The sequence below is a fragment of the Chlamydotis macqueenii genome, chromosome 11 (genome assembly GCF_036417535.1).
Source record: "Chlamydotis macqueenii isolate bChlMac1 chromosome 11, bChlMac1.mat, whole genome shotgun sequence".
NCBI lineage: Eukaryota > Metazoa > Chordata > Aves > Otidiformes > Otididae > Chlamydotis > Chlamydotis macqueenii.
The window spans coordinates 22,968,286-22,981,634 of NC_141566.1; the positions used below are offsets into that span (position 1 = coordinate 22,968,286).

The window sequence follows — 13,349 nt, forward strand, 5'->3', positions numbered from 1 at the left end:
AAGGACAATGCAATCATCAGGCACATTCAACACAGGTTCACAAAAGGAAAGCCCTAACCAATTTGATGTCCTTCTACAGTAAGGTCACCCACCTAACGGATGAAGGGAAGGCAGTGGATGTAGTTTTTCTGGATTTTAGCAAGGCTTTTGATACTGTCCCTCACAGCATCCTTTTGGATCAGTTGTCCATCTACAAGATGAGCAGGTTCATGGTGTGCTAGGTGAAAAGCTGGCTGGACAGCAGGGCTCAAAGTGCTACAGCGAATGGGGCTACATCTGGCTCGCAACTGTCACCTGCGGTGTTCCTCAGAGCTCAATCCTAGGGTCAGTTCTGTTCAGTATTTTTTTCAAGGATGTAGATGCAGGAGCAGAATGCACCATTAGCAAGTTTGCTGATGACACCAAACTGAGAGGTGCTGTTGACTCTCTTGAAGGACATAAGGCCTTGCAGAGAGATCTAGAGGATTAGAGCATTGGGTAATCATCAACAAGCATGAAATTTAACAAGAACAAATGCCAGATTCTGCACCTGGGATGGAGTAATGCCAGGCACAAGTCTAAACTGGGAGAGGAGCGGCTGGAATCCAGCCCTGCAGAAAGAGATCTGGGGGTGCTGGTGGGCAGTAAGCTCAACAGGAGCCAACAGTGTGCCCTGGCAGCCAAGATGGCAAACCGCATCCTGGGGTGCAACAAACACAGCATAACCAGCCAGTCAAAAGAGGTGATTATCCCTCTGTATTTACTGTTGGCGCAGCGTGCCTGGAGTATTGTGTGCGGTTCTGGGCCCCACCATTTAAGGATGTTGTTGTGGTTTTGTTTAGTGAGGAGGGCCTAAGGTGGTAGCTTTTTTCCTTATATTATCTCTCCCTATTCTCTCGGAGGGTGGGGGGAGTGAGAGAGACTGCATAGTCTGGTCCTGATTGGGGCTGAACTACAACAGATGTTAAGGTGCTTGAATGCATCCAGAGCAGGGCAACAAAGGTGCCGACAGGGCTGGAAGAGATGTTCTGTGAGGATCAGCTGAGGACTCTGGGTTTGTCTCTTTTGGAGAAAAGGAGGCTGAGGGGCAACCTCGCTACTCTCTACAGCTTCCTGAGGAGGGAATGTGGAGAGGAAGGTGCTGGCCTCTTCTCCCTGGGATCCAGGGACAGGGCACAAAATATTCAAGGTCAGGTTGGACAGGGTTCTGAGCAAGCTGATATGGTTGAAGATGTCTCTGCTCATTGCAAGGGGGGTGGACTACATGACCTTTAAAGGGCACTTCCAACCCTAACTATTCTATGATTCTATGCAGGAATGGCTCAAGGCTGCGTCAGGGGAGGATCAGACCCAACTTGAGGAAACATCTCTTTACCCAGAGGGTGGTCAAACACTGGAATAGGCTCGGGGTTGATGCCCCGTGCCTGTCAGTGTTTAAAAGGCATTTGGACAATGTCCTTAATAACATGCTTTAACTTATGGTCAGCCATGAATTGGTCAGGCAGTTGGACTAGATAATAGTCATATAACCCTTCCAAATGAACTATTCTAAGTAGAGGTTGTGATGGACAGTCCTACCTCTTTTAGAGACCAACAACTAGATCAAAAGCACTATTTGTATGTTGCAAGCATGTTGGACAGAAAGTAGTTTCACTACAGAACAAAATTCCTCAGAAATTAAAAGCTCTTACCCATCCTAAGACAGCAAAAGACTTTGAAGCATTGAAAAAAAAAAATCTCTTTTGAAAGAAGCCAGAGAAACCAAGTTCACCAAGAACCTTTAACTTTCCAGTTTCCACCTTTAGAATGCTACTCAAAGAAGCTTGAAGTTATATGCTCAAAATACAATATGAAAGCAACAAGAATCTCACCAGGAAAATAAGTGAGCAAATCTGAAGCTATATTCATGCGTCCAATACCCAACATGCTGGCAGATTAAAATTTTTGTTTAAAATAACGGGAAGGTAAGGATGAGAATGGAAGTTTTCTTTTAGCTTAAATTCAATTTAGAAAAATCTTCATACAATTGAAATAAATATTAAGCATTTTTATTATTACCCTTTCATGAAAAATTTTGATTTGCTCATCCTTTCTTGAACAATTGTCAGCATTACTTTGCTAAACCCAAAAAAAAATAGTACTGGAGCACCAGTTGTTCGTGAGTTTTCCTGCCCAGACACACCATTGGTCGACTTCTACAAGAACCACCTCTTGCACACAAGGAGGAAGCACTTCCAAGTACGTCTACACAAAGACTTCTATGCCATGTGCCTCCTGCTAACTTGCATATAAACAGGTCAACCATTCACTGAAGTGTCTGCTTAAGTAAACACTTACTTTTAATACCTACCTACAAATCCCTCCTTCTCCATCACTTCTAACTGGAACTCCAAAGTTGCCAGTGAGTTGTCATACCAATAGGATTGTGTTCATATAAGAGGATGTGTTGGACCACAAAGTATTGTGTGGGTTTTGTATGACCACATTTTTTTTTTAGGCAACTTGATATTCCTTGAATTTGTCAGCAGTGGAACTGCCTTACTTCCTTACAGAGTGCCTTCAGAACCATTTGCTGCCATTCTGTAAGTCCTGTGGATTCAATCACCTTAGGATGATATCAACTTCTGGATTTTAATTTAATTAAAGTTAAAATTTAAACCTCCAAACAGTTGCAGCTGATCCTGTGGTTTTATAACCATCCAGCCTGCCTGTGACCGTCTCTTCCTACATCCCTGCCAACTATTCGCTACACAATCTTTTAAACGTTACACTAAGAGTCAGCATTAGCTACTGAAGTCAGAAGGGTGGATTTTATGCCCATAACTTCCAAAACACTTAAATGCTCCACCTAGAAACAGCCACAGAAGTGCTGCAAAGAGGTTTGCCCGAAAGAGTAGCCTTTCATAAATCTAAAGACTTCAGCCTGCTTTAGACGTTTCAGATGGGATAAAGACAAATTCGTTTGATGCAATATTATTGGCTACACTATGTAAATTCCTGCTGTTCCCAAACAGCCCTAGGGAAAAGCAAGCAATTAACTGGCTGCTTACTAGTGCTCTTCATTTACATCAGTTAATTGCCCTGGATTATTCCCGTGCAGGGAGGGATTTCCTCTCTTCCAACAGTGTCTCCAAGAGCAGAGACTCCTCGCAGGGTGATGTTGATTTCTAGCATAATCATTTAGCAGACAGATAAACAAGACACCGGGAGGGAGGGAAGGGACAAGACCCGAGGAGTCAGCGTTGAGATCTTGGAACTCTTTTTCAGGCAGACCCCACTGTAGTCCTCAGAACGGCGATTAAGCACAGATAACAGCTTTATTGTGCAGATTCAGGGAGGCCCTCTCGCTGCACAAAAGGGAAAAAGAAAAAAAAAAAAAAAAGAAGAGGGAAAAAAAAGAAGTCAGCCAAATAAGGTTGTTTGAGCTGCACCAAGCCAGGAAAGAGTCCAGGAGATGACGTAGCTGGAGGAAGCTTTTAGTCAGCTTCCTCTGTAACCTGGAGCAGGGCCAGAGCTACCTCTTCCAGAGCTTCTCTGTGAAAAAGAGTCGGTTGATCAGCAAGGACACACAGAGCCCAGCACGTCGGGAAGGGTCCCGTTCCCCCTGCACACCCAGCCTCACGCGAAGCAAAGACAGAAGGTATTTGAATCCTTCTGATTCAGTTCACAGCCGTCTTTCGCGTAGCCACCCAGGGACTCTAGTGAGCTCTGTGCAGGAGGATTTCACTTCAGACCAGACACGATACATAAAACAACTGAAAGAAGTTTCCTCTAGAGGCAGTGATGCCATTTCCTGTCAAAAAAAGGAGTCCATATTAAGACATCTTATGAGCTATCCTCACAAGAGAAGCAAGAATTTTAATTAACCTTCAGGGTGATTAATCAGACAAAGCAGAGTCACCCCATGGAAAGTGCTGTAACCCTTTGCAGGTCCAAAAAAGGTCCTGCCTGGAAATCTGAAGGGGACAGGATATTTGTGATGACCAACCCCTGATACTAGGCACTCTTTTACCCATAGGATTCTTACAGCAGAAGCAGCAGATCTAAAGCTTTTCTCAGGCTCCTTTTATTACATGGACCTCACCAACCTGCTTCTTGCTCATCTGCCCATGCAACAAGTCAAGAGGTCAAAAATGAAAGAAAGAACTCAACTAACACGTTTAATCTTCTAGATCCTCTGGTATGGTGAGCACTCTTAGGCCTAACACTGTCACACTGAAGTTTTATGAACTGGATCAGGACTACCAATTCAGATCAGGCACTCAGAACAGCTCTTGCTCACTACAGTCTGGAGCCACTATAACTGATGTTTTATGCACAACGCTACAGTTAGGTGCGAGGCTTACCATAAGAAGAGGAAGCAAGATTTTACCAGTATTTAAAAACAAAGAGAATGCTAAGTTTATCAATGGTATTCTTTAAACTCCCTGTTTAACTTTAACATACAAGGCCGAGAAGTGCCAAACAGAAGCTTTTGCTCACTATCAGTCTTAACTGCTTCATCTGCACAAGAGGTAAAACCTTGCTATTCTTGCAGAATCTAGGAACCAAGCTGACAAATACAATACAAGCTAGGGTGTAAAGGCCTTTCCTGGTTTGTAAAATCCTGTGGTAGATAAAAAGCTACAGATAATTCATTGTATACCAGTCCAGTAGTTTACCTGGTTCCACTGCACCCTCAGCATGTTTTAGCTATTGTTGCTTCTGACGTACAAAGTCACCTGAAATTCACCAATGGGGGCAACATAGACTTGTGTTAAGCAAGGTCTTTGGGAGCTCCCAAATGTTTTTTACAGAAACTCCACATATCTGATAGTATTGGAGGAAAGGTACAATGGAGTACAAAGGTACAGAGTTTGTCTAACAAGCTAGCAGCCATGACACACCAAAGCCTCTCTAACTTTGATCAGTGCCACCAAGCTTCCCAAGTTGCACTCCTTCTCTCCCTCCCTCCATGTAACACCAAAGGGCTGGTCCTCAGATAAGACAAAAGGTATCTGGAATGCTTCTAGTGTTCCTTCATAGCACAACGGGATCCAAACCCAGGGCACCACGAGAAAAGCTCCCTGCCCACCCTTCCACCTCAGCTTTCAAAACCTCTAGCAAATTCCACAAGGATGGAGCGGGGGGGGGGGGGGGAGGGGGGTAAGATCACCCAAACAAGTGTAGTAGCAAATAGCTACACATCAGCAATTATCCAGAGGATTCTCTTGATACCTATCCCAGTCTCTCAGTTACCTTTCTTCTAACCAGACCTATGCAGTTCCAAAGAACAAAGGGAGATATGCTTCAAGGACCTTTCGATGCCAACTGGGAATTAGGACCATAAATTTAAGCTACAGATAGGGTCCCTGGAGGCCCTAATGGCTATTGCTACACCCAGTTTCATAAAGTATTAAGGGAAAAGTCAAGAGTACCTTTAAAAAAAAAAAATCTTAAATAGCATCATAGAACTGAGACCTATGAAACTTATTTGTGTTGAAGACTTCATGCTCATCCAAGTTGATTTTCTCTGAGTAACACTTTGCCCCAGAAACCTGGAGACTTATAGTCTGAACATTGAGAGAAACAGTTCTGCTAATACAGTAAGAGGAGTCCAAAATTTAATATACCTTAGTTTGAAGCCTTCTGTATTTGAGAGATTAGCTCTGATTAAATTCACTTCTCTACAATGAGTAAAGACTGTTACCTAAAACAGAACTGCTCGAGCCCCAATGATAGGGCAGTTGAATGCATGCCTCACACACAACAGATGCTCACATTTCAAGTTCTCAGTGACCCAGCCATTCATACAGCCACAAAGTAAGTACACTCACAGGCAAAACAGTTAATGAATCCTGATTTTTGCTGATAGCTAAAAATACAGTACAGTATCAGCCCATTAAATGGACATGACTGGTATAAAAAAGGTCATGTTCCCTCCCACTCCTTCAAATAAGATAGTTTTTTGTAATATTAAAGTTCAAGTGATTAATTACAGTGCTTGGACTAGCCATCAACAGGACAGCTCATTTACTTCTATCAGGATTTGGAATGCAGTGTGACTTCCAGCTCTGCTCACCTGAAATGACTCAGTGAGAGACCAGAGCGCTGGTCAGTAAGCATGAGCTCAGAGCCTACTCACGGTCAATCAACAGACTTCTCACAAATGGGGGAAGAGACTTCTCAGAGACTGACAACGGTTTGCAAGAGGCATTTTAGCACTCAACTACTTCCAGTCCTCTGCAACACAAAGCGTGGGGGGAATTGTGTGTCTTTTTCGGTGTATGCTTTAACAGTTTATATCTTGCAAACTTTTCAGAACAAAAAAAAAAAAAAATTATAAACCAGAGTTGGTTGTTTAACTGTAAGATCACTCCAGATAAAACAGCGAAGCTTTCCTGTGGAGAGCGCAGCAGGATCAGCAGGCCAATCCATGATGGACTTTCTACACAGCCTACAAGGCCCCCAACCAAACCCCCAGCTGCGCAGACAGAACACTTCACCACAGCAAATCCTGTGCCACTGGTTCAAAGGTTACCAAAGTTAATCTTGGATTCCTATTAATAGTGCACCAAAGCACAGTGCCACTTGTAGCAAATCTCATGTAACAAAATGGCAATCTCTAGCTAGATGTGTTAACATTTAGCCTAGCTTAAGGAGCAGTAGGGACTCAGAACTCAACAGGTTTTGCTGCTCAAGCCACAGAGCAGCCACAGCAGCGTGTTCTGTAAGCTTGGCGAGATGAACGATAAGAGCTACCGAACACTTAAGACACAACTGTTTTTCCTGCCCAGCCAGAACTGTTCCTTGCAACATTTCCTCCATCTGTCTTCCTCACAATGGATTTATTTTTGTGATGAAGCGCACATATAGCTACATCTAACTGCTCAGGTTTCACCCACATTTGACCTTGATTGAGGAAAGTCACTTGCATTTTACTGTTTCGTTAATTATGTAGCTATTAACAAATCTTAAGCTAGCACACTAGTAATCATGTTTCTTTCACATGAAGAATTGATTACACAGTTATGCCAGCATATCCTGTTCCTGCAGACTACAGCTCAAGAAGTAATGTTTAAAATATTATTTCAGTTGGATCTGCAACTAGGGCAGATGGGGCAGGAAACCAAAGGCTAGCGGCTGATACAGCAGGAGGCCTGCAGCTCTGTACCTCAATGGGCACACACATTTGAACCGCTTTCTGCGGAATCTGCGGTGTGCAATATACAGTGTTACAGCAAAACACTTGCATTTCTTTGTCTGCTTCAGTTTTTAAAAGCTCTGAAAGCAGAACTGCTCTGTCAGAACCAGAAAGCAGCAGACCGAGAATGGGAATCCAGCCTAGGGTGTGTCTGCAGATACAGAGGCTGCAGGGAGCACCTTGTAGTGAGAGGCGAGAACCTTGCCTCATAAGGGTCTCTGCAACACGTTCAAGATTTCTTGGCTGAATCACACTAAAAGAAGTCACTATCACAACTGTAAACTCTCAGGCTAAAAGGTCTCAACTGGATTTTACACATAAGTCCCCCAACATGAGCTACTTCAGTTAATCTTACTGAATTTGTTGCCTGTATTTTTTATTTTTAGGAAGTAACTTTTCACTAATCACTGCTGATGTTTGAAGAAAGGCCTTTCTAAAGCTTTAGAAAATACTGTCTTAACCTTTGAGTGGCTCGAGTTTGATATCCTTTAAATGTTGATGTTTAAAAAAATAATAATCCAGCTATTGTCTCACAGAGCTGGCATTTAAGACAGCAGGAAAAGCAGAAGTCAGTCAAACAGGCATTTAATATCTGTTTTAAAGTAAGAAAATCAAACTATCTGTTAAAAAAAAAAAGAAAGAGGATTCCATTTCAACTTCCACTTGCATAGGAGTGGAGTTTTGTTTAGTTTTCGGGTTTTTTTCTCCTTTATGTAAACCACAGACTCTTGGCTTAAACATTAGATGTTCTTAGGCCCTTTCAGACCACTCCCAGCCAGGAAACATTCAGAGCCTTCTAGCCTGCTCCTTCTCTTTTATCAAGGAAGGGCTAAGATCAATTCTGTTACTCCAACCAGGAGAAATCAATGGAAAAACCCCATGCTCCTCATTAGTCACTGCACTCCTGCTGCGAGTGTCAAGTACGGACTTGACCAGACTTTCTGAAGTACCAAGATCTCTCCAGCCAAGAAATACTTCGAGTCAAGCTGGGACAAGGCTCCCTAGCAACTCAAGCTGACTAATTACAAGTTGTGAAAACCCCAACTTCTCCTCCTTCCAGAGAACACGAGAGGCGGCCATAGAACTAATTACTTCCCCACCAAGTTCTAGAAGGCTTCGTCCAGCACCTCCCCGGGGCGCACCCGCGTCCGAGCGGCAGGCACCGCTCCACCGGACATTTTGAGGAGGAGCGGCCTCCGCAGGGCGATGCCCGCCGCCCCGCTAGCCAGCCGCGGCCCAGACGGGGCCCCCGCCCGAGGGTGCCGCGGCGGGGCAGGGAGCGGCCGGGGAGGAGAGCGCAAGATGGAGGGGCGGACGGCTCCGCTCCGCTCCCCTCCCGCCCGCCGCACCCCTGCCGCCCGACCCGCGCCGCGCTGCCCTGGACTCCCCTCCTTCCCCCCTCTCCTTCTGAGGCGGCCACCGGCTCCGCCAGCGCCTACCGCGCCCTGCCGCCAGCCGCAGCCGGGCGGGGCGGGGCGCAGGCGAGCCCAGGCGGGAAGAGCCGGCCGGGAGGGCGAGGCGGGCAGCCGGGGCGCCGCCGTTCTCCCCCGCCGCGAGGCCCGGGCGCCGCTGCCACACCCGCCCCGGGCGCCAGCCTCGCTCGGCGGCTGCCGCTGAGAGCCGCCCCCGCGGCGGCGGTACCCACCGTTTTCGGCATCTTTCCGGCGGACTGGGCACGGCAGCTCGCTCCTCCTGCGCCGGTGGGGCTCTCCGCAGCCTTCGCGCTGCTTCTAACGGGACTCCGCGCCGTGCCTCTCAGCCCGCCCGCCCCGGCGCAAGCCCCGCCCGGCCCCGCCCCTCGGCCCAGGCCCCGCTGCCGCTCCCGGCCGCCTTCCGTCCGGGCTGGAGCTGCGGCGCCCCCGCCCCAGCTTTCCTAGCGGGGCGAGGCCCGGCCCGGCCACGAGGCGCGGGGAGGTCGGGCCCGGCGTCTCCGCCGAGGCTCCGGGACGCCTCGTCGCTCCGGGGCGGGGGCCGAAGCCTCTGCGCTGCGTCTTCGGAGCGGTCCCCTGCGAGGCGGTCTGCCAAGGGAGCGGCCGTGGAGGCAGCGGCAGCGTCCCACCAGGGCAGAAGGCGGGGGCTTCCAGTGCCCCCAAAACTGGGTGCCAAAAAAGCCCAGAAGGCTCGGAATGCTGAAGTTGACATATCAAGTGTCACTGGGACTTCTGGTCCTTGCTAAAAGCATTATTTAAAAAGTAATGCTATTTTATGGGCGCTTGCACTGTTCAAAGTAAGACCGCAGCGGTGCCGTGATAGACCCTTTTCTCTCTCCTTCGGTCTGAGTCACGCACGCTTGGGGTGCAGCTCAGAAGTGGTGCTCAGCCAGCAGCCTCCACAGGCCTTTGAGCGCCCAGCGAGCGTCCTGTCGGGTACAGGGCTTCCATAGCTGTCTGTTCAACTAAAAAGCACACATCCAGCTCCAGGTGTTTCAAAAGCCTAAGGGACTGTGGCTCCCTGAAGCTTGAGGCAGACCACTTCCAGCCTTCAAAGCCTCCTCAGAGGCCACCACTGTAATCACATCGTGTAAGTGAGCAGTCGAATTAAGGGAAGGAAGTAGTTGAGGACCAGCTGCAGACCACTCACCAAAGCTTCCCGTGCCACCTGTGTTTCAGAACCACTGACGGTGGGAATCAAGGCCCAGCATTTTCATAGGGATTTAAAGAAGCCATCTCATCTCACTTGGGACTTTGGACATAACTGTCAAGCAGTGACTCAAATCCTATTTTCTCCCAGGCAAAAAAAAAAAAAAAAAAAAAAAAAGGTAATTCTTTTTAAAAGTTAATGTCTTGTGTCTAGAAGAAGGAAATTAAGTGTTCCAAATAAATTTAACGTCTTATTTTTTAAGGAAAGTAGAAACTTACCTTCCTATTTTTCTTGAATGTGTGTCTTCTTGTCAAATCTGCCAAGCATTTTCAATCTTTAAGCCATTTTGGTTGATAGAAAGACCGTGCAGACTAGCTGTACTTCCTACGTACTTTTTTTCCCAGCATGTTGAATAAATGAAGATTGTGTTAATATGAGAACACATAAATTCAGTTATAAAATAGAAAAAGAGCAAGCTAAGTTCTTGCAGGCAGTTCAGCACAGACTCCTGCTGAGTAAAGTGTTTTACTTAATTTGATTACAGGATTCTGCTGGGATCAATATTAAACTGAGGTATGTTGGGAAGTGACATCAGATTCATAATAACACTTCGTCTGTCTTCAAAAACTGCAGTTCATTCAAAAGATCTCAAAGTGCCTTGTAAATACCAGTAATTAAATCCTCAGGGTCTGCAGAAGGGAAGTTTCTCTTTCTTCCCCAAGGAATAATATTGTTGTAAATGTTTATGTAATATAACACAAATAATTTTTAAACTAGAGGCTTTTTAAGTGTGTTGATTTGCTTTTCAATGTGATGTTTCTTCGCCATGCAGCATTATGTGAGAAAGAGAAAATCCAGAATAGTTCTCACCCTATAAAAAACAAAAAAATAAGCTTGTAATAGACAAGGCCTTGCCTCACCCCAGAGTAAACCAGAAGTAATACTATAGAGAGTGATAAAACTATTCCTGTGCCCACCTGGCAGGAGATGGAAATGGGGTCCATAAGCTTTGTTTGCTTCATCTGAATATGCAGGTTTCACCTAAACTAGAATGTCTGTGCTGTATCTACATAGGAAAAAAAATTCAGGATAATTGGATTGATATAAATTGGTGTAACTTTTCTACACAAAACATCACCAAGTCCATAAGAGCCTATTTTACAATTTTTTCTTTGTTTTCAGACTTGTTTTTACATTGGGACTTTCTTAGACTAGGTGAAACAGGACTGTTCCATGAAGGGGTTCCACTTGTTTCCTACAGGAATTGATATTGACAGAAGAGATCCAGAATAATAAAGGCAATTGCTTGTGATTTTTCCCAGGTTTGGATCCAGGAATGTTAGATGTGAGCTTTCTCACTGAATTCAAGTAGTTCTGTGGAGACTTCATTACCATGCTAACAACATCATATGATGGGGAGAGCCCAATTCCACTTCTATTGGGACTTCTGCTCCAACATTCCTTCCTAAGACTGGGGTAACTGGAGGATTTCATCATTCTTTTTTTGCAAAGATGATAAAACTTCAGATGATAAAAATTTAGCTATTTCCTTGCCAAATTTAAGAAGCCATAGTTTAGCATCCAAGGTACTAATGTTTTCTTCAGAGTGCTAACAACAGGAGCCATGATGCAAGCAAAGCCCCGTGTCAGTGAAACAGTCTGATCCAAAGCAACTGCCTTCCCATCCCACTCACAGTGTGCCAGGCATTGGCCATGTGCACAGAAGGTCGTAAACCGCATGTCAAACAGTCCACGAACAGTCTGAAGGGGTGAGACAAAGCAAAGTGAATTCTACAGCATGACAGACACTTCTTTCTCACCCCAGCCACTTCTCTTGTCCTTCTTCTGTATTACTTGTAGCAATGGTCAAACAAAATACCATTCATGACACTTGGAAAGACAAGGGTCCCCTGTGACAGGCAGATGAGTCTCTACGCTTTTCTTCCTCTCCTGCTTCTTCCTTTCCTCTTCCCCTTCCCTGCTGAGGGGGAGGATAAGCCATCTGAAACATTTGAACAGCATGGTGCTCCAGCCACAGTGTCATGAGGAATTCCTGCTGCGGAGGTGCTGCACCAAGATCTTGCCTCCCTCGCAGGCCTCCCCCTTGCCCGCTGCTGAGAAGGGATCGCCGTATCGAGGGCCAGTTTGCTGGCCCTCCCTGCCTGGCCCTGTGTGAGAACAGGCACATCAGTGGATTCCTTGAGAGCAGCAGGCAGGGGTTATCTCTCCTCCCCAGCTGCAGGATGAGATTCCAAGGGGTAAAGTGGCAGCTGACTAAAGATCCTCCCTGCAGGAGGCTGTGGAGATGAGTAACATTACCCAGGGCCTCAAAAGTGCTGTTATTTCCAGACTGCTTAGAGCCCAAATAATATTAAAGTATTTCAGAATTAGATTAGACCAGGATGACATTAAGCATTCTCCTGGGAGGAGGTCTGGTTTTCACTAGGGATTTATTGGTTTTATTTCATTTACATCAAACCTTTTGTGGTACCTTATCTTAAGCAGAAAAAGCACATAAATGATTTTTTCTGAAATATCAGAATTATTTAGTGTGAGCATTTAAACAAGGGGCCATTTTGTCAGCACATAGGGTTTTTTGGACTAGTGCTGGGTGACTTGGCAGCCCTTCACATAGCTTTGACAGAAGATAGAGGCCTTATTCCATCCAGCTTGCTGCAGTGTAATTAAAAAAAAAAAAAAGTTTCATATTGGGTGTATTTCAGAGGGCTGAAAGAAATTTAGTTTGATTCACACAGGCAAAGGGAGGCAGAAAATGAAATTGTTACCATAGTATGAGAACTACACCTTCACCACATAGTAGTCCTGGATTGTCCTCTATTTAAAATTAGCCAATCTGGTTATGAGCTATTCTTTCAATAGCAGATAAGCCTCTGTCTCCTGCTCTTACAGTTTCTTTCTGCTCAGAGATTAATGCCTATAAGTTCACAGAGAGATGCCTTTCATGATGATCTTGGATCATTTTAGTGTTTGATTGTGTTTAGAGGTAAAAAGCATCTTCTCTCTCAAACAAATGCAATCACTATTTCCAAACACCCTTGCCTCTTCAACACCTTTATGCCTTGAACATCAGAGTAAGCTTTTGCAGTGATTCTCAAGCTGGGAGGATGAGAGGGGCAAAGGAAAGGGACACAGGATTTGAAAAGGCTGAGAATAATTCCATTCCCACTCAGCTGCTTGAACAGGGCAGAAGCTGATGGGGCCATTGGATGTGTCACCCCACCTGACCCCTTTTCACCTCAAAGAATGGAGTTAATTACAGTGTATGGTCTCAGCTCCTGACTTGTCCATTCCTCAGGACAGAAATGGCTGGAACTGCCTGGAAATCCCAGGGATTTGAGTCTGCCAGATGCTCTGTAAAGCCCTAGTCCTCTCCAGCATGAACGTCCCCCGCTGCCAATGAGGCCCCTGCAAGGAGCAAGGGAGAGGGCAGGATTAGGGCCAGCGGCTCACTGCATGGCCCACACCACTCACCTCACCCTGTGCATCTGGGGATAGGCTGTGTTTGTGCAGGAGGAGACAAAAGAGGAGACTTTCAAATCAGATAAAGGGTGTGCAATGTATGCAATGACCGTACAAAAAAAAAAAG

General features: G+C 45.7%; 1 protein-coding gene across 2 annotated transcripts in view; it reads right to left on the reverse strand.

Annotated features, from left to right (window-relative positions):
* MSN (moesin) overlaps positions 1 to 13,349 on the reverse strand; it is a 66,403-nt gene that overhangs the window by 35,033 nt on the left and 18,021 nt on the right. Inside the window, exon 1 of one of the 2 annotated variants that reach the window (XM_086756072.1) lies at positions 8,808 to 8,905. The exons of the other annotated variant lie outside the window; for it this stretch is intronic. Coding sequence (XP_086612198.1) covers positions 8,808 to 8,819 — 12 coding nt within the window. The 5' untranslated portion in view covers positions 8,820 to 8,905. Of the gene's footprint in view, positions 1 to 8,807; positions 8,906 to 13,349 lie in introns of those variants that run through there. 2 annotated transcript variants of the gene reach the window in all.